This window comes from Pan troglodytes, chromosome 3 (assembly GCF_028858775.2).
Source record: "Pan troglodytes isolate AG18354 chromosome 3, NHGRI_mPanTro3-v2.0_pri, whole genome shotgun sequence".
NCBI lineage: Eukaryota > Metazoa > Chordata > Mammalia > Primates > Hominidae > Pan > Pan troglodytes.
Genome location: NC_072401.2, coordinates 176,486,133 through 176,513,238, shown reverse-complemented (window position 1 = coordinate 176,513,238; position 27,106 = coordinate 176,486,133). Strand labels below are relative to the sequence as shown.

Sequence of the window (27,106 nt, the reverse complement as noted above, 5' to 3'; positions counted from 1 at the left end):
TCCAAATACGTTTAGCCATAGAAAAAAGGAACTACAGAGAGAATAATAATATGTTTTAGTTTGAAGACTTACATGATTTAGTAAATCATTTTAAACAATGCCATTTTTCATTTCATGAACAAAAATAATTTCTCAGTGTTTGTGAATATGTGTGTATGAGACAGTTAAACAGACTTTTAAAAAGGAATATTCTGAAATATACCCCCAAAAAGATTTTTAAATGTTTTCAATTTAAAAGAAAATAGATAATTTTTGAGGACTAAGCTCTGATTTTTTTATTTTACACAAATTCCTACCTAAGGGGTCTAAGGAGTCATGCCCTACAAACAATTTTCATCAGATGGGTTTTTTCAACCCTATATATTGTGACTTACTTCTCAATCTGACTCTGGCATAACATTATGAGACAAAGAAAAAATATTTAACCCCAAAATATATTTCCTTACCCTACCTTCATTGCCCTTCAAGGTCTCTTGCAGGAAAATCCACATTCTATAGAGAATCCCCTTTCCCCTTCGTTTTCCTTCCTTTCCTCCTATCCAGGAGATAATCAACTAAGAGCCAGGCACCCTTTCAAGTCCCATTAAGAAACAATTTACAACCTGCTCTCTCTGAAGTTCGCTATCTGGGAGCTTCCTCTGCACAATAAAACTTGGTCTCCAAAATCCTTTATCTTTAACCTGAACATTCCTTTATATCGATCCCAGGTCTTTAGACAAACTCAACCAATTGTCAACCAGAAAATGTTTAAATTTACCTATAGCCTGGAAGCCCCCGCTTTGATTTGTCCCACCTTTCTGAACCAAACCAATGTATTTCTTAAATGTGTTTGATTGATGTCTCATGCCTTCTTAAAATATATAAAACCAAGCTGTACCCCAACCACCTTGGGTACATGTTCTCAGGACCTCCCGAGGGCTGCGTCACAGGCTGTGATCACTCATATTTGGCTCAGAATAAGCCTCTTAAAATATTTCACAGAGTTTGACTCTTTTTGTCAACATTTTCTACTGCCAGCAAAATACAGAATAATGGTCTCACCACTATTAGATTAATTGGTCTTATATCATACATATTATACATATTTGGCCTAATAGAATGGCTGAGTACCCCATTGAAGGTTCAGCAAATATCCTGGCTTTAGGACAACAGCCTGTGGCTGTGCAGTAGTGTTCTCCATGATGCAGTACATTCCCGAAATCAACTGCCAATGTATGGGGCTGAATTGTGTTTCCCCATTCATATGCTGAAGGCTTAACCTTCAGGACCTCAGAATGCTACTGTATTTGGAGGTAGGGTTTTTAAAGAGGTAATAAAGTTAAAACGAAGCCCTTAGGATGGGCCCTCATCCAATCTGATTGGCGTCCTTATAAGAAGAGGAGATTAGGACCCACAGGGAGAAAGCGGAGATGTGGATGCACAGAGGAAAGACCACAGTGAGGCGAGGTGAGAAGGGGGCCATCTGCAAGCCAAGGAGAAAGGCCTCGGAAGAAACCAAACCTGCTGGCACCTTGATCTTGGACTTCTAACCTCCAGAACTTAGGAAAATAAATTTCAGTTGTTGAAGCCACCCAGTCTGTGGTATTTTGTTTTGGCAGTCCTAGCAAATGAGTACAGACACCAATGCTGAGAACATATGAGTTCAGGAACCTAGGAGTACAAGTAGGATCAAACTTTCTCATTTTGACCCCCACTTATTTAGAGAGTTTGTGCTTCCTCGCTTCACAACCTTTGTCTCTAATAGGCAATAGTTCCTGGTGTCAAGGGAAAACTCACCTGTTAGAGATACAGGAAGAGTTCCATTGAACTAGAAACTGCATGTACCATCTGGCCAGCTACCATGCCTTTATCATGCCAGTGGATCTGCAGACAAAAAAAAAAAAAAAAAGTCATTTCACTTCAGTAGCCATGTAGCCATGGTAATCAGCATTGATTAAAATCGGAAGCTAAGATTTCTGCTATACAATACAATTTACAGTATCTATTTGGGAATCCAGGAGATCCGATGCATTGTCTCTTGGTTGTTTCATGCCTAGAGATTAGAGATAAGTTGGCAAATCCACCAAACATGACTGAACAAAGACAAAGTAACCAAGGTTTCACATCCTTCAGGATTAAAAGTTTACATCACTCCAACAGGGGAGCAATTTACTAGCTGAAGTACTGGGGCAGAATCTCAAATTGTACGGCACATAAACCGGGTCTGGTGTCTTTGATATGCCTTCCAACAACTTACCTAACTTTTACACTGTATTATCACTTACCTCCTCATAGAGTGCACTCTATTATTCTGGCTTCACATTTTTCTAAATTCCTAAAATCCATATTATCTGAACCAAGCATATTAGCTGTTGGTTAGATATTGCCTCGAATGTTTTTGTTTGTTTTGTTTTGGTCTTTACTATTTGGGTATATAAGTATGATTTCTCCAATAATATTTTAAACTCTAGAAACAATATTTTTAAAGTTTGGAATCACGAGTCAACAGATAATATAGGGGTTATTATACAGTAAAGTATTCAATACAGCTACTTATCAATCAATTGACACAAATAATGACACTTTCTATATGTGGAATTCTCTATTTTCTACAGTGTATTTCATTGTGTAGTTATGATTCACTCATGTTGAAATAAGTAGCTGAATTATATCCATTTTCATGGTTGTATAATATTCTTCTACATGGACATACTTCACTCATTTACTTACTTATTGTTTCTTTGTTTATTGGTAGACATTTCATTTATTTCAAGCCAACTTTCCATTAAAAACTATCAACATTCTTGTACATTCTTCCTGTTGTACCAATGCCAGATTATTTTCTAGGATATATAATTAAGATTAGCATTCTTGATTATAGTTAATGTAGAGAAAACTTGTTTTTTAAAATGGGTGTACATTTTCATTAGCCCTATATAAGTTTCTGTTGATCCACACTCATGCAACAATTGGTATTACAATTACACACTTGTCAATATGTCGGCTCTAAAATTGTGCCCATAATTTAATTTGTATTCCTTAATTACAAATAAAGTTTAACATCTTTATTTTTTTATTTTTCTGAGACAAAGTCTCACTCTGTCACCCACGCTGGAGTTCAGTGGTGCAATCTGAGCTCAATTCAACCTCCACCTCCTGGGTTCAAGCAATTCTTGTGCCTCAGCCTTTGGAGTAGCTGGAGTTACAGGTGCACACTACCACACCCAGCTAATTTTTATTTTTGTATTTTTAGTAGAGACAGGGTTTCACTATGTTGGCCAGGCTGGTATCAAACTCCTGACCTCAAGTGATCTGCCTGCCTCAGCCTCCCAAAGTACTGGGATTACAGGCGTGAGCCACCGTGCCCGGCCAAAGTCTAACATCTTTAATTATACAAACACCTATTTTGTATTTTTAAATTCCTGTTAATGCAATATTTCCATATTTGTCTTTTATTAGATTGTCACTCTTCTTTTTTTATTTTTTAGGAAATGCCCTGGCTATCAATATTTGACTATCATATTATTTTCCAAACTTGAGTATTCAATACTATTTATTTGCTGCTTCTCTCTTTTTCTGCTTTTTTATTATTGTGAGAAATGTTGCTAATTTAAACCCTGTTGAAAAACATTTCGCTTTTAAAACGATTTATTTTATCTTTGTTTTCTACTTTATTAATTACTTATTCTCTTATGTGTATTTACTTCCTTGTATATTTATGAGATTTATTGAGCTGTTCATGACCGCATCTTAATTTCTATCTTAATTTCATCTTAATTTTCAGACTTTAAGACAATTTAGGGATACCCGTTTGTTTTTAATCGCAGTTTTAGAGGCTTTCAGTATGTAGTATTCTTATTACCTTAAGTTATAAATATTTCCTAATTTGCATTATATAATTATTCATTTTAACTTTATTCAATTTCAATTTTAAATTCATTCTCTGAGATGATAGCACATTTTAAAATTAGCTGAAATTTGTTTATCGTCTATATGTTCAAATTCTATAATTTGAGCATCTATATGCTTAATGTATGCTTAAAAAGAATGCTTATTATGGGCTGGGTCTGGTGGCCCGGGCCTGTAATCCCAACACTTTGGGAGGCCAAGGTGGATAGCTTGAGGCCAGGAGTTCAAGATCAGCCTGTGCAACATAGCAAGAGCCCCATCTCTACAAAAAATAAAACAAAAAACATTAATCTGGCATGGTGGCATATGTCTGTAGTCCTAGCTACTCAGGAGTCTGAGGTGGGAGGATCTCTTGAGCCCAGAAGTTCAAGGCTGCTGCAAACTATTGTCATGCCACTGCACTCAAGCCTGGGTGACACAGAGACCCTTGTCTCAAAAAAAAAAATGCTTATTACAAAATTGTGGTTGTATTGTTGTTTAACTAGTCTCATTAATCAAATTTGTTAATCATATTATATATTTTTCAAAATTAATGTCCTAATTCATATCATAAAAGCTATGGAATAGCATATGAAAATGCCCTGCTATAGTGCTAGATTTATCCTTTTGATTTTTTGGCTTTACATGTTTCGAGGCTATATTATTAGATGTATGCAAATTTAGAAATTTCCTATCCATTTGGTAAAACTTTATTCATTATATAAAGATGCTTTTTGTGGGTTCGCGTGTAAATATATTAATTTCTTTACTTTGCTTAATATTTGATTTTACTTTTGCAGGGGTCAGCATTTACCTGACGTGTTTTCCTCTCTTTTTACTTCTATGTTTCTAAATATCCTTTGGTTTATACTTGACTCTTATAAACTGTAGATAGCTGTTATTCATTATTTTTATTCTTTTAAAATAATAAAAGCTGCTCTCCTCTGTAGCAGCTTTTGAAATGTCTTTGTCATTAGCATTATGCAGTCTAGCCTAGTCAGTCTGTAAGCTTTGACTGTTAATTTCTAACATTAAAAACTATCACATATATAAGTATTTTACAAGAAATACTATCAGTCTAGGTTAGACTGCATACGCGGTTTAGTATTACGCAGTCTAGCTGTAGTTTTTCTCCATTGTCCTGCTGGGATAATTTTCACTTCCATAATATGAAAATTCATATCTAATCGTTTTGATTAAACTTTCAGTTATTGTCTCTTCATATTTTACGTATCACCATTTAATTTATATTTTTTCTTAATATGCATCTAATTTTTGCTAGAAATCATGAATCTCTTCTCCATGTCTTTAAATGTCTTCTCCATGTCTTTAAGCCTGTTTTTGTAAATATCTTTGACTCTGTATGGTTAATATTGTATAATTTTCAGATGTATCTTTTTCTTTTTTCTTTTTCTTTTTTTTTTTTGAGATGGAGTCTCGCTCTGTCACCCAAGCTGGAGTGCAGTGGCACTATCTCGGCTCACTGCAACCTCTGCCTCCCTGGTTCAAGCGATTCTCCTGCCTCAGCCTCCTGAGTAGCTGGGACTAAAGGTGTCTGCCACCACGCCTGGCTAATTTTTTTTTGTATTTTTAGTAGAGATGAGGTTTCACCATATTGGCCAGGCTGGTCTTGAACTCCTGTCCTTGTGATCCGCCCACCTTCGCCTCCCAAAGTGCTGGAATTACAGGCGTGAGCCACCACACCCAGCCCCAGATGTATCTTTTAACCCACTTATTATCTTCCAGCTTGCTTAATCTGCTGTTAAAAATATCCATAATTTTTAAATTCTAGCTACAATAATTTTCACTTCTACATAGTCTCCTGGTTATTTAAAAAAATCTAACTGACCAATTTTATAGTGCCAGCCATATTTTTATTCTTCTAACAAACACACTTACTTTATATTCTCTAGCCACTTATTCCAATATCTACAATCTTTATACTTCAAATTCTGTTTTACCTGCTTTGTTGACTCGAATTCATAGTAGCTTGTTTCTTCATGTGTTCTGTTTTTGATACTGAGCATATGTTCTTTGGAACTTTATCTGTGGGAATTCTTCCCTTCAGACTTGAACTTAAGATATAGTCCTCCAGGGAGAATTATGGTTGTTTCTACCAGATTTCTGGGACATTAAAATCACAGCACCAGTTAAATACATATTTGTAACCTGGTGTTTCTGTGGCCATAGGTGGTGTTAATTCTGGCTCAAAAACTGTATATGTTTTTGGTAAATGACTTTTTAGCGAGATTTTGCTGGCCTCATTCAGAGCTAAAGCTGAGACAGACAAGTTTCCTTCTTTCCTTTAGGATATAAATAGTTTTTCTAGATTGTGTCCTGTGGTTATTCACTCCAGGGATTGCTGGCTTTAAAAGACATAGTGTTTAGGGCTTTGTTTGGGCTGTAGTCATTGCTCCAATTCTGTGGGCCTCGAGTTAAAATGGAAGCTCTAGTCGAAGAGAGATCAGTTGTTTCCCCTTGGGCACCCTTCAGCTTCAGTCCTCACTTCTTTTTTTGCTTCATTCCTTTTCAATAGTTTGGTCCTGTGGGTATTTTTTATTATTTATCTGTGAAATCTCAGCTAGGTATTTAGTTTTTTTTTTTAAATAATATATTTCCAGTACTTTAGATATTTTGATTATGGGCACCTTTTTTAGGATATATACTCTGGCAAAAATACTATAAACATTAGTTAAGAAAACGAGATTTTGGAAGAAGCTGGAAGTGATAATGGTCTTATAAAACACTTACATATGTGATAGTTGTTATGTTAGAAATTAATAGTCAAAACTCAGAAAATGTATTAACTGTACAAATTAACTGATTATAATTTTTTTCTATAGAGGTAAATTATTAATTCTGTAGCATATCATTAGATACTGTGATGATACCACATGCAGCCTACTTGTTATCCAGTTAAAATGCTATAATAGGTAAGTTCTTAACGTTTCTTTTTAGTGTGGTTCTGACCAAAGCTGTGGACAGGAATAGATGCATCATTAACATGTTATCTTCCAATGTAATAGAATTGCCATATTTAGACTTCAAAAAAGTCTAAGCTATTGCCCAAGCCTGAGTCAGGCTCCTCTGAGTCTTCTTTCTGACTAGGCCCTGACCTTGGGCTTTGTCCTTAGTTCCAGTGGCTCTGCCTGTTTAGCGCACTTTTAGCAAGAATCTTGCTGGGCTAGTCTAGTGAAAATCCCCTGCCCTTACATAAACACCCTTGATATCTGATCAAATTCCTTATTCCTTACCCTCAATATCTTGTTATGCTGGTTTACCTTCAATAAAAAATCCTGTCAAGTCAGTGTAAGAAGAATCCCCTTATCCCTGATGTTTTCTCTTAGTAACTTTTCATTCGCCAGCCCCTACTCTTTGACCATAGATTCGCATTTGTTCCTCTTGTAATCAGAGTCAAGACCAATGTCTCTACCATACTATAAGACCCATTGCAGCAATCCCTATACCTATCGCAATATTCTCCCTTGAATAAGCTCTTCCATACTGTCTCTAAAGATTGTCTTGAATATTTTTTAACAAGTGCTACAATTGTAAAAATTCTAGTATAATGGATAATATTAACTTATTTTTCATAAACAAGGTACTCTCCTGAGGCAAGAGAATCACCTGAACCTGGGAGGCACATGTCGCAGTGAGCTGAGACCGCACCACTGCACTCCAGCCTGGGCAACACAGTAAGACTCTGTCTCAAAAATAAATAAATAAATAAAGTACTCGCAAAGTGAACAGAGGGCACACATAAAAACTCCAAAGTTACTTTTCGATCGCCAAAGAAAACACACTACAACCTAGAGATCTTAAATAATTTTATGAAGAGAGAATGGGTTAAAAAGCTTAGTAAGCATGGAATTTAAAAAAGGGTTAACCAAAGAACAAAGAATATTTATGCACTCAATCATTGATTTAACATATATTTACCGACCACTTACCACATGCCAGACACTGTTAGACACAAACATGTATTCTCCTCATCTTCATGGAGTATTCAAACAAGGGCAAACATCAAATTATATTTCATCTGTGAAGAAAAAAACACCCCGAATTAAAAGTAAAGGGGAAATTTTGTTATATATTGTGCTCAAGAAAGAAACTGATAGCCATACTGTGAGTTAAAGGCTGAAAGGTGACCAAAGATAGAAAGCCCAAGAGGACAGGTGTTTAAAGTAGACAGATTCTGAGAAAAGAAACAGCTCATGTGACTGATACATAGTGGGGAAAAAGGAAACCAGTAAAGAAAAAAAAAGTCTAAGCAATTTTGAGCAAGAAGAACAAAGCTGACGGTATCACACTCCCTGATTTGAACAATGTATTACAAAACTACAGTTATTGAAACAAGGCACTGGCATAAAAACACACATATAGACCAATTGAGTAGAACGGAGAGCCCATAAATCAACCAATGCATATAGGGTCAACCGATCTTCCACAAGGGTGCCAAGAATACTCAATGAGGGAAAGATAGTCTCTTCAATGAATGGTTTTGGAAAAATCAAAATTCAACACAAAAAAAAATTAAATTGGACTTGATCTCCCACTATATGCAAAAATCAACTCAATATGGATTAAAGGCTTAACTGTAAAACATAAAACAATACAATTCCTGGAAGAAAACATTGGAGAAAAGCTTCTACAAATTAGACTGGGCAATGACTTCTTGGATATGACACTAAAGCACAGGAAAAAAAAAGCAGGGATAAACAAGTGGGATTACATCTAATGAAAAAGCTTCTGCACAGCAAAGGAAGCAGTTAGCAAAATGAAAAGGTAAATTATAGAATGAGAGTAAATATTTGCAGACCACGTATCTGAAAATTCATTAATATCTAAAATGTATAATAAACTCAAACAACTTAATAGCAATGAAACAACCCAAACAAAAAATGGACAAGGGAACTGAATAGACATTTCTCAAAAGAAGACATAAAATAGCCAATAGGTATGTGAAAAATGGCTTTTACCAGTCATCAGGAAAATACAAATTAAAACCGCAATGAGATATCAGCTCATACTTGTTAAGTTGGCTATTATCAAAAAACACAGGGCATGTGTTGGCTAGGATGTAGAGAAAAGAGAACACTTTACACTGTTGATGGGAATGTAAATTGGTAGAGCCACTATGGAAAACAAGATGAAGGTTACTCAAACATTAAAACTAAAATTACCATTTGATCCAGAAATCCTACTTCTGGGTGCATATCTAAAGGAATTGAAATTAGTTTGTTGAAGAGATATCTGCACTTCCATGTTCACTGCAACATTATTCACAGTAGTCAAGATATGGAAACAACCTGTGTGTCCATTGATGAATGAATGGATAAAGAAATCAATTGTGACACCATGACTCATGGTAATATATACACATACAGGAAAGTTATTTAGCCTTAAAAAAAGAAGAAAACCTGAACATTTGTGACGTCATGAATGGACCTGAAGGACATTATGTTAAGAGAAGTAAGCCAGTCAACAGAAGGATAAATACTATTTGATCTCACGTATATGTGGAGTCTAAAACAGTCAAACTCACAGAAACAGAGTAAAGGGTTGTTATCAGAAGATAGGGGAGGAGTAAACTGGGGCAGGATTGGACAAAAGGTCTAAAGTTTCAATTATACGAGACAAAAAATTTTTGAATATCTCCTGCACAGCAAAGGGCCTATGATTAACAATACTGTATTGTATACTTTAAAATTTGTTAAGATAAATCTTATGTTAAATGCTCTTACCACAGAAAGAAAAAACAAAACAATCGAAAGAGTGGGAGAAAACTTTGGGAGGTCATGGATAGGATTATAGCATTGATTGTGTTGATGGTTTCAAAGGTGTATTCTTATCTCCGAACACATTAAGATGTATAGGTTAAATATCCACAGCTTTTTGAACATCAATCATCTCTTAATAAATATTTTTTAAAATAAATAAGCAAAATAAATTTTCAGTGTATTTTACAATAAATTACTCATTTAAATATTCTGAAAAGTTAAAACTGTCTACAAAATGTACAAAAAATAAATACAATTTCACATTAAAAAAAATGAGGCTCAAGAGATTACCAACGGGATAGTATTCAGAGTCTCGTGAGCTGTAAAAGGGAGTATGAATTTAATTTGTTGCATTGGAAATAAAGGGCTTTGGGAATAGAAGTAGCATCGTTTGATTTACTTAAAAAAACTTAATATTTACAATGGAGCTTTAATTAGATTAGCAGGAGAAACAATTAGGAAGCTGTTGCTGAGATTCATGTACAAAATTGTGTAGCCTAGACAAGCAAATGTAAATAAATTATTGGATATTCTCCCTCAATTCAAAATAGAGGCTCACCTAATCAACTAATAACATTTCATGATTATTCTAGTGTTCTCAATAGGTCAATCCTTATGCAAAAGGTAAGTTCACTAGGCTCATATATTCAGTGACAATATGTAAGCCTGCCATAGGGCTAATTATTCTCTACTAGATTTATATTAAATAAGCAACTTTCTGATTGATTCCTAAATTAAAACTTTCTTTCAACCTTAGGGAGTGTTAATTCAAAGATGTCAATATTCTAATTATTTCAAAAGTAACATTACTTTTGGTAAGTGTTTAAACTGGCATTTTGATCTGTATATCAACTTTTGATGAGATGGTTAGAATGATTCAATGCTACTGAATCCAATCAACTCTCAGTAAACTAGCACTAATTCTATACTACATTGACTTAAAGAGTATATGGGGCTTTTATTAAATAGCAAAGCATCTCAACAATATGTGTAAAATATTCCAGGTTTTAGATCATTGGTAGTAACAACTGAGGAAATGTAAAAAAGCTAACTAAATAAAAGAGGCACCTTTATCATTATACTGAAATTGATCTTTCTGTTGCTTAGGCAACGTACATATATTTCGAAAAAATAGAATAAATGTGCCTTAAAAATAGCTCCATGGTAGTGAACAAAAGAAAAACTAGACAATGAACCAAAAGCCCCAGATTGAAGTTTGATACCTTCAGCTTACTGGATATGAGGGCTTGTAACCATCACTTAACCACACTGGTCTACAATTGCTTTCTCTTGAAAAGTAAGTATTAAGCATGATGAAGATCGATATCCCATTAAGCTCCGAAGTCCCATGTCCTATATAATGTGAAGTAGAATTCATTAGTGCAAGAAAGCAATCATAAAGGCCACGAAAGGTAAAGCTGAGATTTGGCCATGTCAGAATCCAGCATAGTTGTATATGAATGGGCTGATCATCTAATCGTCAGCCACAGAAGGTTCCCCCTAACCCAAAAACACATTCACTCGCCTACCCATTCAATCAGTACTATTACTCTGAAAAGAGTACGATTTACAAGACAGCTACCAAAAATATGTAGATGCATAATATTCTGTTTGACCTTATAGAAATTAAAACAAACAATATAAATATCCCTCAACAAAAATACACTAGAAAATTAAATGTCAAATGTTAACTGAAAGAAACAGAGCACCACAATCACTCAATTTTAAATATACCTAATTAGTCTAGTTCCCAATGCACTGTAACAACTTCCTTCATTTACTAATAGAGAAAATACATATTGTGTTTCCAATGTGATAATTAATGCATCCAACGAATACTGAGTATCTATTATATGCTAAGTGTTGTGCTAAATAGTGGCCATTGTCCTCACTCTAGTGAAAAAGTCAAACAAATAAATGAGGAGGATGATAACAAAGAGTGATAAGTAATTTGAAGACAATAATTATGGTGTTATGAAAAATGAGTATTACGAGGATTCCAGCCATTCTTTCATATGAACTTTATATTAAAAAAGATTAGATCCATACTAATTTCATATCCGTACTAATTTTATAAAGTATATTTCTATGTTTTATGTTAACTACAAGTTGAAATAGTTAAAATTATCCTGACTTTTAAGCCATTGTGTAATTTAATTTTCCAGATTACTCTAAAGAGAGTTTTAATATTATCTATTAATTTACTGACTTAAACATACATTGTCTCCTTCAAGCCAGAGAATAAATCTGCAAGAGCATTTAATCTAATTTTCTCAATAAATATACTTTAAATATATATATATAAAGATATTTTTTAAAGAGCATAGCTTTTCTAAAAGTACCCAGTCAGTGGTTAAGCAGAGCAAGGAATCCACGTATTCTTGAAATAAAGTTTTGAAGTTTTTTAATGTGTATGTTTTTAAACAATTATTACTGCTATTCAAAGAATGACCAACTAAAAAGCTTTTGTGCTTAGTGAGATTTCAAAAGATTCATCGTGAATAATTAAGTTGATAAAAATGGTATGAATCTTCTCCAGGTACAAATATTCCTGGGCAGAATCAATGGTGTTCCTTATGAAACTTCCGGCAGTTTATGATTTAAATCAGAAAACCACTATGTGAAAAGAGACAAGTATAATAAAAACATCTAGAAATAAATCCAGGAAACTCTTTATTGTCACTGAATGTAAATAAAACTTTTTTACTAAAGTGTAGAGAGAGAGATTTTTCATATGAGAGGGTTGGAAGGTGGTGACTTATGCTTTCCAGTTAAACAGAGAATTTCAGGAATAACCAATGTGTCAAGATGAGGAATCATTTTTGACATGTCATTAGACTAAGTTAAGAGATGAAAGTAGGGATTTCAGAATAAATATCTGAGGAAGTTTTGGGGAAAATCTAAGATTCAAGGAATGAACATTTGATCATGGCTGATAGTAAATAAGAGCCACTATAAAGATCAAAGAAGTTTTAATTTTTAAAAAAATTCTATTACTTTGAAATACATAAACAACACAACACACACACACACACACACACATACACACAGACACTTTTCTTTTCCAGTCTTCCATCCAAAACCCAAAGTAAATAAATGTGGGAGGGGAGGAAAACAGGGACAGAGAAGGAGAGGGGGAAAAGAATAGAGAAAGAGAAGGACAGAAAGGCTGACATGACGGAGAAAAGATGGACCTTATGGTACCATGTGATCTAGCTGTTCTTCTCACTTAAACTTACTGTGAAGATGTAAAACGGGAAAGACAAAAAAAAAAAAAAAAAAAATGGTGGGAAGCCTTGCGTCTCTAGCAGCCATCTCTTTAGACTTCACACCTTCATCTTTTTAGAACCCTTACTATTACTTAAGGAAACCCAACTTAAATCCAGTCAACAACGCTTCCTGGCCAGAAGCTGGCCAGGCTTGAGAGGATTCTAGAAGCAGCTGGTTCTTCCGTTCCACGGGCGTTCACGCACCACATTGTCTTCTCTTCCCCAGCCCTCCGCCAGGGTCTGGGTTTACTGCTGACTCTTGCATTTCGGTGTAGAGTGTAACAGACAGTGTCACATCCGAGAAAACCTAAAGTGTGCCTTTTCCCGGAAGGGAATACTAAAGGGTCCCTCCTGCGGGGTTACACTACCTAATCCACAAAACCACTGACTTTCCCAGGTGGCTTTTTCCGCCCACCTCGCTCCAGTCGCCGTTTGGTTTGTTTGGGTTTTGTTAAAGGGTGAAGCGCTAAGCCCCGCCTACCGTCGTAAGTGGCCTGTCACTCCGTCCCGCTGTGCGGTAGTGATTGGTCGACAGGACCGGGTTGTCCGGCCCCACCCCCGCTTCCCTTTGCCGCGCTCCGGGTCTCGGGTTTTAACCCAAGGTGGAGAGCTGGATTCCGGCGGGCGGCGCTTGGAGCAGGTGGAGAGGCGTCCTCTTTCCGGCTGTTGCTGCTCTTCTTCCTCCAATCCTGGGTCTCAGTCAGGGAAGGACGAACATTCTTCCTTTGCTGCTGGAGCTTTAGAGAACTGTTGCCCAGCACCTAGGCACTTCAGACATTTCATCTCACTCATTTTTGTAATTTCACTGTAAAAATCACCTGCACATTTATAACCCTCCACTTCTGCTCAATGCTGAGAAGGGGTCCGCATACTGCGGGGAGCTGTCTAAGGTGCTGAAGCTTCCCAAGCATCAGTCTACACCAACACCATGCGGGGTTAGATTGTACATTTTCATTCTGTCTTTCTCGTTCCCCATGCCTTGGATAAGACTATTTTCAGGATCGTGAATATCTCTCCGTATCATGGCCCACGTGAGACACTTTCGGACATTAGTTTCGGGATTTTACTTCTGGGAAGCAGCACTGTTACTCAGGTGAGTTCACTTGGATTTAACAGTTGGAGAACTCATTAAGCCTGTGCATTACGTTGCAACCACTTGTTATTGATGAGACCGGGAAATTTGCAATTCTATATTGACTTGTTGAAACAATCAATTTAATCGTATTGTTTTCTGTCTAAATTATTTTGCAGTCTATCTACTGAGACCTACTCATTTGCTTTTTCATTGATTAGTGCATTTTAGTAACTGGCATCTTGCGTTATTTGCAGCTGAGAAAAAAAAATTATTTCAAAAGCCTACGTTTTCCTTCTCAAATTGCTTTTAAAGTTCCCGTTTTCTAAGTGAATTATATAATTTGGGTGTTACTCTTTTTTTGAAAGTTACAAAACATTTAGTATTTAGAAACGAGACATTACTTTTTTAATGCAGAAATACAGACCATAGTCATTTACTGATGAGAGAAACTCCAAATATTGTTGCTATATTCAGAGGTTAAGTTAAATGAATCAAAATAAGGGCCTTGCAAGTACTATTTTCTAATGACCTAGCTCAGGTAATACATGAAGGCAAAATCATAAATAGATTTTTAGATATGTTCTATGTCAGGAATAATCTTCTTGAGTAAAGTAATATTATAACAAAGCCATTAAACTATGAAATTGTTCTATGACATGTCATTTTCTTATCATGATCCTGTCATATTTGGCAGGCTTAAAAAAATAATTTAAAGAGTATAAGAGAACTAGACAAAGGATCAGATAATTTTACCCCATTCTTAATGAATGTGTAAAAATAAGGTACTGCTCATATAGAATTTTGACCCACCAACATAAATTTTATTTTACTGTTACAATTAATTACCATAGGATTTCCATTTTTATGGCTTGCAAGGTTTTCAGAGGAGGATTGAAGTCCAATAACTAGAGTAACTAAGTTATATGCATACTGATTTCTACTTGAAGTATTTAAATATTCTTTATTGCTATGTCGATTTTTCATCTTTGGGCTACCTTACAAAAACCAATAGTGTATCTCAAACTACCTTATAGAAAGTTATATTATTTTTATTTGCCTGTATATAATAGAAACTGATTGTGATGGTTATTATTTCTGAAATTATTGATTTTTCCCAAAATAAGAAGTTGAACTATTTTTAACCAAAGTATTTTCAATAAAAATCATCTTGATATGATCTAGTAATTTTTGTGACTTTATTATTGTCAGAAATTTTATTTGTAATAATTAAAGCCAAGTATATGGAGCTTTTATATTTCTGAAAGTATTATGTAAAGGAGTACAAACTTAATGTTAAAATATAAATTGATTATTTCTCTATATTTCTTAATGGCTTAGATGGTAAAATGCATTTTTTTCAAAGCAATCAGATTAGCTTAGTTGATACTTAGATTTAGGAAGCTAAAGTCAGAAACTAAAATGTTTTGGTCAATGAGGTCAAATTTGTATAATGGCAGTCACTATGGTATTTGTTAAAACATGTTCTGAGATAAATAATCTTCATCACTAGATTCTCTGACTTTTGTCCAATTTTGTTAAAAGTTATGAAAAAGTATTTCAAATGGATGATTGTGATTATAAGAATTTATCTTTTTTAATGTTAAATAATTTTAATTAGAAATAAATTTTATGAGCAGCCCAAAAATGTACTTCTTTGAAAAGACATACAACATACAAAAGTTTACTTTGTAACTTATATTCTTCATCAAGTTTTTCTTTCTCCATTCATAAATCAAATAAATTTTTCTCTATCCATGACTAGTCTTAGATGAGAGTAGGTTATCACTCTATGAAGAACTTTAATTATATGTAAAAAATTAAGCATTTTCACTTTTAGTGATGACCCCCAAAAGAGGATTTCCTATAGAAAAAAAAAAAAAAGGAAGCTCCCTCTACTGGAAATATTTTGTAAAATAAATGTCTTCCTGGAAATGATTCTTTATTCTCTAATTCTAGCCCTGATGTATTGAGCACAAAGGAAACAAGAAAAAAGATGAAGACAAAAGAAAGTATTGGCATTAATTCCTAACATATTTTTAAATTTCAAAACAGCTTACCAGGGCAATTTGGAGGCAACAACAACAACCAGAAACCACAGATATTTATAAGTAAATAATTCACTAGTACAGACTTTTTATGTCATAGGCTTTGAAGATTTTTTTTTTAATTTTTATTGAGATACAACATACACAAAGAAAAGTGCACAAATAATACATTTCCCTCTAGATAAAGTTTTACAAAGGGAACACACCCAAGTGAAGAGACTACAGTTCAGCAAGTAGAAGTGTGACTGTCACAGAAGCACTCACCCCACCCTCTTCCTCCACCATAATCCTTTCCAAGGCACTACCTTGGCCAAAGGTAATCACTCTCCTGACTTATATAATAAGTATATCTTTTCCATTTTAGAACTTTATATAATTACTCTGAGTCTGCTTTATTTTTATAAGCATTATGTTTATATGATTTATCCATCTTGTTGCATGTAGCAATAGCTTATTCATTATCATTGTTGTATCATATGCCATTATATGAATACATCAAAATTAACTTATCTATTGTCCTGTTGATGGGTATTTGGGTATTTCTTAGGGTTTGTTAGTACTTTTATGAATATCTTTGAACATCTTTTGTGGTGAATACATGTATTCATTTTGGGATCATGAAGTTGAGGTCCAAGACTTTCTCTAGAAGGGGAATTGCTAAGCATAGCACAGGCATGGGTGTGTTTAACTTTAGTAGATACTGCCAGTATTCCTACGTAGTTTTATGTTTTTACACTTATATCAGTAATGTATAAGAGTTTCTGTTGCTTACTAGTACACAATTTGATCAGTGCAATGCTATCGTACTATACAAATTTTTAGTATTTCTAGCATATTTTTACAAACCTACAGATGAAACTTTAGTGCTTTCAAAAACATAAAAGCACTAAAGTATCATCTATACTCTAGTAAATAAGCATTATTAAGGCAAAAGCAGCAGAAAAAAATTTACAAAATATTTACAAAAAAGTTTTTAAAACTTTCATACTTGTTTTGGATATTGCTATTTTATGTAATAATTTTTCTATGGCTTTTGGATTTTAGTTATCATATTAATAAAATAAAGAACAAAACATCAGTGTTCAGCTTTCTTTGAAATGCAGATAAGTGATGATTATGAAGAGCTTGCAGAACAACTTCCAAAAGCAGGGAAGCAACAGAAAATATTTCATTTAAGTTGATTACTTTCTTGCCATATCATTTAATTTTTCATCTTTACAAGTTGATATCAACACAGTATTGCTACTTGAATAAATTAGGGCACATTGTGTCAAAACTTGAATGTGTGAATTTCAGATGCCATAATAATAAAAAATGTAATATTTTCTTGGTTTACTTCAAAGCCTTAGTAAAATATCTTAGCATAGAGCTTACTGGTTTTGCTTTTGGTGTGTTTTGGAGGATGAGAGGAATCCTTTTTAATGTTGTCTCTATTTTTCTATGTAAGATATTGAAGAAAACTATATTTCTAGGAATAAAATTTTACTATTATTATGATTTACTACATGGAGGTATAGCAAGATTCTATATAGTTTTAAAAACATATTTGCTATATATAACATGATTCTTCCCTCTTTCCCTGAAAATAGCAATAAATTTTCCCATGTATAGAAGAATCATAGTCCAGTCAATGCCTCAAGCAATTTGCCCTGCCAATTGAAAGAACATCTTGAAAAATATTTCCTCTTCTATATAATTTTTCTTCCCTTAAACACACAACTGTGTACTGAGGCAAGTCAATCAGCAATTATGTGTTTACTATGTAAGATTAAGCAATTTAACAAGATTTATTCACGAAATTCTGTGCACAAATTGTGCTAAGCACAATTTAGCTTTGGATGATTGAACAAATGTCACCTTTTCCATTTAGCAACTTAGAGTCTAGAATAAACGGAAAAGGGTCAAACATCAAAAGAAAAAAGTACAGATAGCAATATTTTAGGGAATATAAGGAAGCGCAACTATCAAGAAGCCTTGGTACTTGTGGTGGGCCTTGTAAGATATTTGTTCAAGGGGCAAAATGATATATAAAGAGAATATTCTATGCAAAAGGAATGATGCAGATATATAGTATGTGATTGGGAAAAGGTGACTGTCAAATTCAGTTGAAGAAATTATAGTTCATGATTTAAAACTATATTCTACTAACAACAACTATTGAGCTAGTTACATTAATAAAACTACAAGAATATGGAGGAGTCACAGCATTGTTTCACAATGGAATATGGCTAAAATTTAGAAAGAAGTAATTTAATTATAACTGAGTAGTCATCATTACAGGAATAGTTTTATAACTTGACTCAAAATATCCCTATCGGTTCTTCTTCAGAGGTAGTGTTTACCTCAAAATTACAATTAGTCACAGGATTGGTGATAGCAATTATTTAAGAGCTATGTAAAGAAACAATGACACACTACTAGAATAAAAGTTTAATCTGATTGTTTTAGAAGTTGGAAACCATGTGAGAATTTTTCTTCAAAATATAGTTTCTTAAAAGAAATACTGAAATATAGTAGAGGATTTGGATAGTTGGAGGAAAAGAGGACATTGAATTTGGTTTGGGGTATTTTGAGGTTAAGATGCTTGCAGAAGAGCTAGGTTTCCTGGCCTCAGCTAGGAATTCAGATATTTGCATAGATTTAATTGCCAGACGACAGATTTACAAAAGGTTATAAAGATGAGTATACTGTGGTGCAAAGAAAGAATGGAAAATACATTTGTCAATAATGAGGATAGAACACTTGGAACAGAACATGGAAAAGTACTCAGAGATCTCTGAGCTCAGCTGTAGAGATGAGGTTTATTAGAACCAAGTGATGAAGTTGCAGATTTATCATAGTTTTATGCTATTTATCTCAAGGACCAGTTATTATTAATAGCATATATTAATATCTTTCTATCACTTATCAAGAGGACCTTAACATTAGCATTTCTCTAATTCCAGCTAATCTAATAAACTAGTCCATATTTACAGATGACATACTTTACTCAAGTTTTCTCAGGACATTTTCAGGGAATTATTTTGGAGAAGGTAGATCATCTACTTTTCCTTATATCATGAAACATATCTAGTAAAGCCTCCTTAATTTGCCCACCAAACTTGTCTCCTACCCTTTTCCATAGGATTATTTATATACTTGCATTAATAGTACTTATAGAAAGTAAATTCTTTTTTTTTTCTTTTTTTAAGATAGAGTCTCGCTCTGTTGCCCAGGCTGGAGTGCAGTGGTGCAATCTCAGCTCACTGCAACTTCTGCCTCCCAGGTTCAAGCAATTCTCCTGCCTCAGCCTCCTGAGTAGCTGGGACTACAGGAACGTGCCACCACGCCCAGCTAAATTTTTTGTATTTTTGGTAGAGAGAGGTTTTCACTGTGTTAGCCAGGATGGTCTCTATCTCCTGACCTCGCGGTCCACCGGCCTCAAATTCATATGTATGTACATGTATATGTGGAAATATATTATTATTTTTTGAGTTTTAGTTTTTTGGTTTTTTATTAGGTGGATGGTACAGGCTGTGGCTTTATTTTGCTTGGGGAAATGGCCAAAAGAGACGAGTAACTCCAGAGAACTGGTTCTGGAGTGCAGGCAGAAATTCAAAGACAGAACCAACTGTTTAGCAACAAACAGTGTATATATAGAATGAGGTGTTCAGTAACAGTAAATGAAGCTATTCTAACAACTGCATGGCAACAACACTCATTTTCAATAAATGGAGTTTTAAATCCTGAGATGTTACCAGAAGAGGAAACAGTGGTAAAACAATGCAGCTCCATCATAATGTATTTCTGAAATTTTTTCAGAATCTCCTTACTAGAGATGCTTTTAGGAGGAAGTATTACTAGTACCTCGTAGGCAACGTGATGCACAGAAGCAATCACCTCAGTGGTACAATTAGGAATAGCATACAATTTAAAGATCTCTGGAAAAAGCTTACTGAATGGAAGCATTTCCGACGTAAGCGATGAAGAATTCTCCATGAGTACATACAAATATTTGCCATAACCAATCAGGAATTATGGCCAAACCCTGATATATTTCTGATAATATTATACAACCATTGCCAACATAGAATGATTGGGCTTACAATGGAGGTAACTGGTCCATCCAATATCCTACCTAAATTTTAGAATCTCTGAACATCTTCAACAGGTGGTCATCCCTTAATCTTTAAAATTCCCAGTGATAAGGACTCATTTACTCAGAAGGAAAATATTTATTGTTTTTAATTAGTAAAAAATAAAATGTCCTCTGTTTTCTCCTAGACAAAATGAACTATTTTTTCCTATATGTGCTTCCATAAATGTTTGTTTCTGTGTTCTTTGGGGATTTTCTCCACTTATGATGACCTTCCTGTTCATAAAAATTGGGCCTATATTTGAGCCATGATTTTAAATGATAATGTCCATGGAGGTGCTCCATGCATGAAGTTTGGATTCTCTAGTTTCAGAGAGCCCATGGCATTCTACCTGAATATCTCTATAACTTCTATAATAATGTATGGAGCAATGGCTACATCCAAAGCAGTGTGTTAAGTACTGGGGAAGCAAAACCCCAACTTTTAACACTGTATCACTGTGGAGAGGAGAACCTGTGATATCCATTTCCAATTTGTGTTTTAGATTTTCATGCAAGTTGTCTCTGTGTATCTAAATTTTAACTCCCATGGGGATAGAATCATTTCTGGTCTTTGTTTTACCTCCATAATGTTTATTTCAATGTCATGCATGCTCAACAAATAATATATAAGCACTGAGATGACATCTGCCTGTCTGTCACATCTTTCTAAGATTTTAGATTTGAATTCTATTTAGTTGTGTTATCAAGTGGAGAAAAAGGAAGTATTGTGTTCAAGATATCATAAAGTTTATAGGATCAAACAATCTCCTTAGAAGATATTACCTACTTCAAGAAGAGGTTGTAAAACAGATACAAATTGGCAGCATCTAGTGGAAAAGAGAAGGGTTTGGTTCTTTGCCCCATGAAAAACCGAATTTGTATTGTGTAATGCATTTGTATTGTGTAATGTAATGTATATTTCTCAACTTTTTTCATTATTGCCTCTTAAAGCACCTTTTGTAGACATTTTTTGTAACTGACTTCCATGAAATTGTAATACCACAGATACTTCATGTATTTTCTTATGTACTCTCTCTATATATTTATTTTAAAAATCAAAATAAAAAGGCTTTTTATCCCCCCGAGAAAAAACTTCTGCCCACCCACCTTGGGATGATACCACTCCTTGTTATAATGGTTGCTATGCTTTTATGATGCTACTTTGACTAGGGTCATATAATTTACAATTTTGGGTCATGACATAGAAATAAAACCATAAAAAAGTATTTATTTATTTTGAATTTTACTAGGGCTTTGCAGCTTTTTATAATAAACAAGTAAAACACTCTGTCAAATAAGTTAGTCTTAAAAGCATTAGAGAACTTTAGCAGTATATTTTTCCATAAATGCATATAGTTCCAAGAAGCCACTGGACTTTCTCCATGACACTGCTGCTCTTACTAATGCCATATCATAATTTTATTCAAATAACCTTAAAAATAATATTGGAAATATTTTCATTTCTATGTCATTTGTTTTTCTATACACTGTTGACCAGGTTTAGACTCTGTTGACTTTGTTTTTAGTGTCAAATACATGTAAAAAGTTTACATTCCTTCTTAAAGTTAACTTTTAGTTATAAAGCAAGATTTCAACAGTTGGTCCTGATATTAGCTCTGGATGTTCTCCTTTTCAGAAGTTAGGAAATATGTACAAAAATCTGACAGTAATGTTACTATGAAATTAAAAAAAAATGATTGGCAGCTAACTGTGGCAACAAGTAAAATACTACTAATGAAAATAAAATAGATGTAATTACTATAGCAGTAGGGTGTGAGGAAATCACTAGCAAATAATGTTTGCCTTTTCTGTGGGTGGTGGAGGGAGTGTGTCGGATTGGTCATCTAATACTTTAGGTGGAAGCCTGAAGAAGATAAGTGATTTGAGACTCAGTGAAATGACTACCCAAATGTCCTGCATCAAATGACTGGGAGAAAAATGTGAATCCCATCTCTTTGCCGGCTAATTCCTGTTTAACTCATTTCACATTCTCTAAGAAGCCTCTGGTCTCCCTAAAGTCTAGGTGAGGATGCTTCCTCTGTGTGCCAGTGCCACATATCCCAGCGCTGTTGCCACTGTCTGAGTTCTCTGTCTAGCTCAAACTGTGAAGTTTTTGAGGGCAGGGACCAAAATACATTCCCAGTTCTCTCTGCTGGGCTTAAAAGAGTGTCTAGCATGCTGAAAGAGCTCACTAATTTCTGGCATGAATCACTATTTCTTCTTTTCTAAAGCACATTAACAATTTCAGATAAATAACTCCAGGCATAACCAAAACTACTATGTTATCATTCTGCGCTTCTAACATTCAGGGGAACATTTGATGAGGAATTTGGTGCAGCTTATTTTTCTTTATTCCTAATTTTATGTGTCTGTGGTAATATATTTTCCACTTGCCCCTTATCTCTCCTTTTCAGGGAAAAATGTCTAGAAAAAAATATCTAAAAATGTTCATTTTCTTACTCACTTATGCCTTACTTGTTCTTATTTGGAAACAATTCCCAACTCTACTCTTTTTAGCAGTAATCAGCTTTCATGTGTGATGGTTTCTCTTTTAAATATTTTTGACTAAAATAACGCTTCATACCATAATAGTTGTAGAAAATTGCTATTTCATATATGAGGTGTATCTTTAAATCAATGTATGATGTAATCATCTAGTTTAAAAAAGATATTTGCACTGAAAAGAGAAAGCATAACTAAATGACAATGCTAAATATTAATCAAATAAATGATGCATATTCTCAAGGTATCATACTTGAATTTCTGCTATTGCACCTATCAGAGTTCTGGGATCAGAATCTCTAATAAGTTTCCAATTCTCTAGATAGATGTAGAACCATTGGTATCACAGAACATTTGTCTCTTTGTTTACATACATTTATGTATTAATCCTGTGAGTCTCTATAAAAGGTAGATGAGTGATGATTCTTTGCTGAAAATAACTGAAAATGTAATTATGAATAACTACCCAAAATAGTAATAATGATAAATATTGAGAAAAAACATTTTTTTCTGGAATGGAAAGGAGTATAAATTCTTTATAAAGAAGGAGGAAATATTAAGTGAATCTTGAGCAGGTGATGGAATTTGGGCAGAAAAGAGGATGGAATTTGAATGGGCAGGAAAAGCACTGTTGGCACAGGCCACAGTTTCCATGTGGAATAGAAAATATGGCAAACTTCATGGAGATATTTCCACATGGGCCCTCAAGTTTTCTTTTCAAATAAATCCACGCTGTATTGTGTTAGGACTAGCTGCTGGGGAAAATCTGTATGACTCTTCAAGAGAGTTATAAAATATCAGCAAATGTTTATTCAAATAACAATTTTCCCTGTTACAAAATTTTTCATTGTCAGCACTTGACTGTAAGGGAAGAACATATTCTAATAAGCTACTCTATATTCACTTGTCCAGTTGGTGTCAACATAGACATGTTTTTGTTAATTTCCATCATTTAAAATCAGTTTGTTCTACTTATCAGAAGTTTAAAGGTGGAAACTTAATTATTAGTAGGTTAAACAAGACAAACATCCAATAAAAAAGAGACGTATAAGTTTTCTTGATTTTATAAACAAGTGATTACATTTCTGATAAGTGACAAAGATGGAAGTGTGTAATGAAATCCTAACTGAAAGAACTTAGAGACAATCTGCCTTTGTAAATTCCCTTCTTATTAATAACAAAACAATCTAATATGCATTAAATATTTTCCACATTATTAAATCATTCCTTTATAAGAAGTGACTTACATTTAGTCTATTAAAATACCAAGAGACTTTTCTTTTTTTCTATATCCTACTGTCTAGCACAAATAAATGGACCTCTGTGTCCTTAACTTGCCTCCTGGTTTATTTATTGGTAAGAATAGAAGCAGCAGAGGATTATAAAGATAGAACTATTAGAAATCTTCCTTCTGCTTTATGTTGTTTCTTTGTAAAGACCTTAAAACACTTGAAAAGATTCTAAAATATTTTTCCCCTTAAATCTCTGAAATTTAGGGTATCTTTTCCTGCAAATCTTAAATAGAGTGAGAATCATCAAAGTCATTGACTCTGCTGCAGACCTTTGCTGGTGCCTCCTGAGACTATAGTGGAGAATTAGGTTTTATGTGTAGCCTAAATATTTCCCCCTAAGTGATAACTGTGAATCTAAAATTTTGCTCTATTTCGAAAGGGCAAAGTACATATCATTCCCTGTGGGTATATGTATAGTTATCATAAATATAATCTCACATCAAATATTACACTGGAAAAGCTTGTTATGAAAAAAATTCAAATTCCTAGAGAAAAATCAGAATTAAATTTCAAAAACATAGTAGTAAAAAGGCGAGATATATGCCTCTATAAGAAATAGCTCATTTATTTTAAATATTTTCTAAATCAACTGTCCTTGAATTCTATTGCCTCTCCTCATTCACTTGTATGCCATGTGAAAATAAGAATAAATCTGGAGAAATAAGACTCAGGATTAGATCTTGATTCTTTCTTTGAAGAACTGAGTGACTTTTCTATAGACTGAGTGATTATATTTAATATGCTACTTTTAAAATGTAAAGTGTAGAGCTGTTCTAGCCAACTACAATTTTTAAAAACTAACATGGTCAAAATCTGATCATCTCTCTTTAGCAGAAAATATATACTTAGCATTATAGCTATAATTTCATATTTAATTAAATATTGGTAACCTTGGTCAGGTGCACTGGCTCACACCTGTAATCCCAGCACTTTGGGAGGCTAAGGTGGGCGGATCATTAGAGGTCAGGCGTTCAAGACCAGACTGGCCAACATGATGAAACCCCATCTCTACTAAAAATACAAAAATTAGCTGGGTGTTGTGGTGCACACTTTTAATCCCAGCTACAAGGGAGGCTGAGGCAGGAGAATTGCTTGAACCAGGAGGTGGATGTTGCAGTGAGCCGAGATAGTGACACTGCACTCCAGCCTGGGCAACAGAGCAAGACTCCATCTCAAAAAAGTATATATATTAGTAACCTTAATGCCAGATTATCTATCTTTGTTTCTAAAATTCATTGTATAGTAGAAGTGAGGGCTGTTGAATGGCAGGAGAGTAAATAAGGGATGAACAGACCAGCCTCTTATTGTTGTTTTAGTACAGATTAGTTTCATTTGTGAGTGACAAAAAGTGCACAATAGCATTGGTTTAAGAAAGATTTTTCTCCCTCTCAAGAGTAAAAGAAAGAAAGGAAAAGAAAAACTATGCAAGTGAACAGCTCAAGGCTGGAATGGGGGTTGCCAATCCTTCTCTCTTGTTTTGCCACCCTTAACGTGGGATTGCTTCTTTGAGATCGAAGATAGATGCTCTGCTTTCATTCATTCTGGCTTCTTTTTAGCCATCAGAAAGAAGAGGCTTCTCTTTAAAGACACTTCCAAGATGTTAAAGATTTTGCAGTTTTCCTGGCAGGCTTGTGTGCCTCTGTGGCCAAGTTCAGCCAAGAAGTTGTAAATAGAAGTGGCATGCTGAACTTCTTGGAAGCATCTCTAAAGGATGTCCAGAGGCTCCAGATGCATTCTGCCTTGTGGAACTCAGACCTTCACTGAAGCAAAAAGAACTGTGACAGGTAGGAAAGGAGCATGGTCAGATCGTCTCAGAAATATCACTAAAGAAGTAATATGGAAATAGTTGAGGGGTGGATACCCCATTTTACATGATATTACACATCACATGCCTGTATCAAAAAATCTCATGTACACCATAAATATATATACCTGCTATGTACCCACAAGAATTAAAATTAAAAATTAAAGTATAAAGCATGCCAAGAATTTGGGAACACAAATTTAAAAAAGAGAGAAATAATATGGATAACTGTGAAGAAAATGTGTTGATCGGTGAAGAGGGGCAAAACTGGCTTCAGAGAGCATAGTATGTGATCAATGCTATAGCACATTTCAAAAACAGAGAGAAGGAAACACAATTAGAAATGACCAAAAAAAAAAAAAAACCACTTGTCCATTGATTGGATGTGAGAAAAAGAGAGAATAATGTAAGATAATCATATTTATTCCTTTAGTAACTTGGAGAATTATAGTGCCATGACAAAAATAGAATATACAAGAAAAGGAACAGTCCTGTGGACAAGTATCGTGAGTTAAGTTCTAGATATATATAGTGAACATGATGCCTATGAGACATCCATTTAATAAATATACACAACTGGAAATAGGTGAGATTTGATGGCTAGAATTCTGGGGCAGGGCTTTCCAATATTTTTTATTGTTGAGAAGCACACTTGGACGTTTCATCCAGTTGGGGCAAATAAACCTGGTGACTCACAGAGATCCCTGACCTTTGGGATCCGGCTGTGCCAGTCCCCAGCTCACACACTGAAGACTGAGCTATGGAAAACACAGCAAACCTATAACCCACTGGGGCATGCAGATGAGGAGAAGTCCTCCCCCATCATGGACCTAGCTATTCAATGTGTGGACCTTTAACTAGCAGGTAAATCATCAACCTGGAAGCTTATTAGAAATACAAACACGTCTTCCACCACATACTCACTGAATCAGAATGTGCATTTTATCAAGGGATATGGTTTGGCTGTGTCCCTACCCAAATCTCATCTTGAATTCCCACGTGCACTCAGTTTTAAAAGGGAGACAACATAAAAGTTCAGAAAATTTGCAGCCTGATGATGCCATAGAAAAGAAACTCCCATTTTCTGAGGAGAAATTCAAGCTGGCTGCAGAAATTTACATAAGTAATGGGAAGCCAAATGTTAGTCACCAAGATAATGGGGAAAATGTCTCCAGGGCAAGTCAGAGAACTTTGTGGCAGACCCTCCCATCACAGGTCTGGAGGTTTAGGAGGAAAAAATGGTTTTATGGTTCATCCCAGGATCCCTTTGCTGTGTGCAGCCTAGGGACTTGGTGCCCTGCATCCCAACCATTCCAGCCATTACTAAAATGGGCCAAGGTACAGCTTGGACTGTT

General features: G+C 34.6%; 1 protein-coding gene across 4 annotated transcripts in view; it reads left to right on the top strand.

Annotated features, from left to right (window-relative positions):
• Positions 1–13,717: 13,717 nt before the first annotated feature.
• GLRA3 (glycine receptor alpha 3) overlaps positions 13,718–27,106 on the top strand; it is a 195,014-nt gene continuing 181,625 nt past the window's right edge. For 3 of the 4 annotated variants that reach the window (XM_054683497.2, XM_016952527.3, XM_003310573.7), the window contains exon 1: positions 13,841–14,009. In XM_054683497.2, the coding sequence (XP_054539472.1) occupies positions 13,939–14,009 (71 nt within the window). In that variant the 5' untranslated portion in view covers positions 13,841–13,938. Of the gene's footprint in view, positions 14,010–27,106 lie in introns of all 4 variants that reach the window. The other variant, XM_517543.9, reaches the window with a different exon arrangement.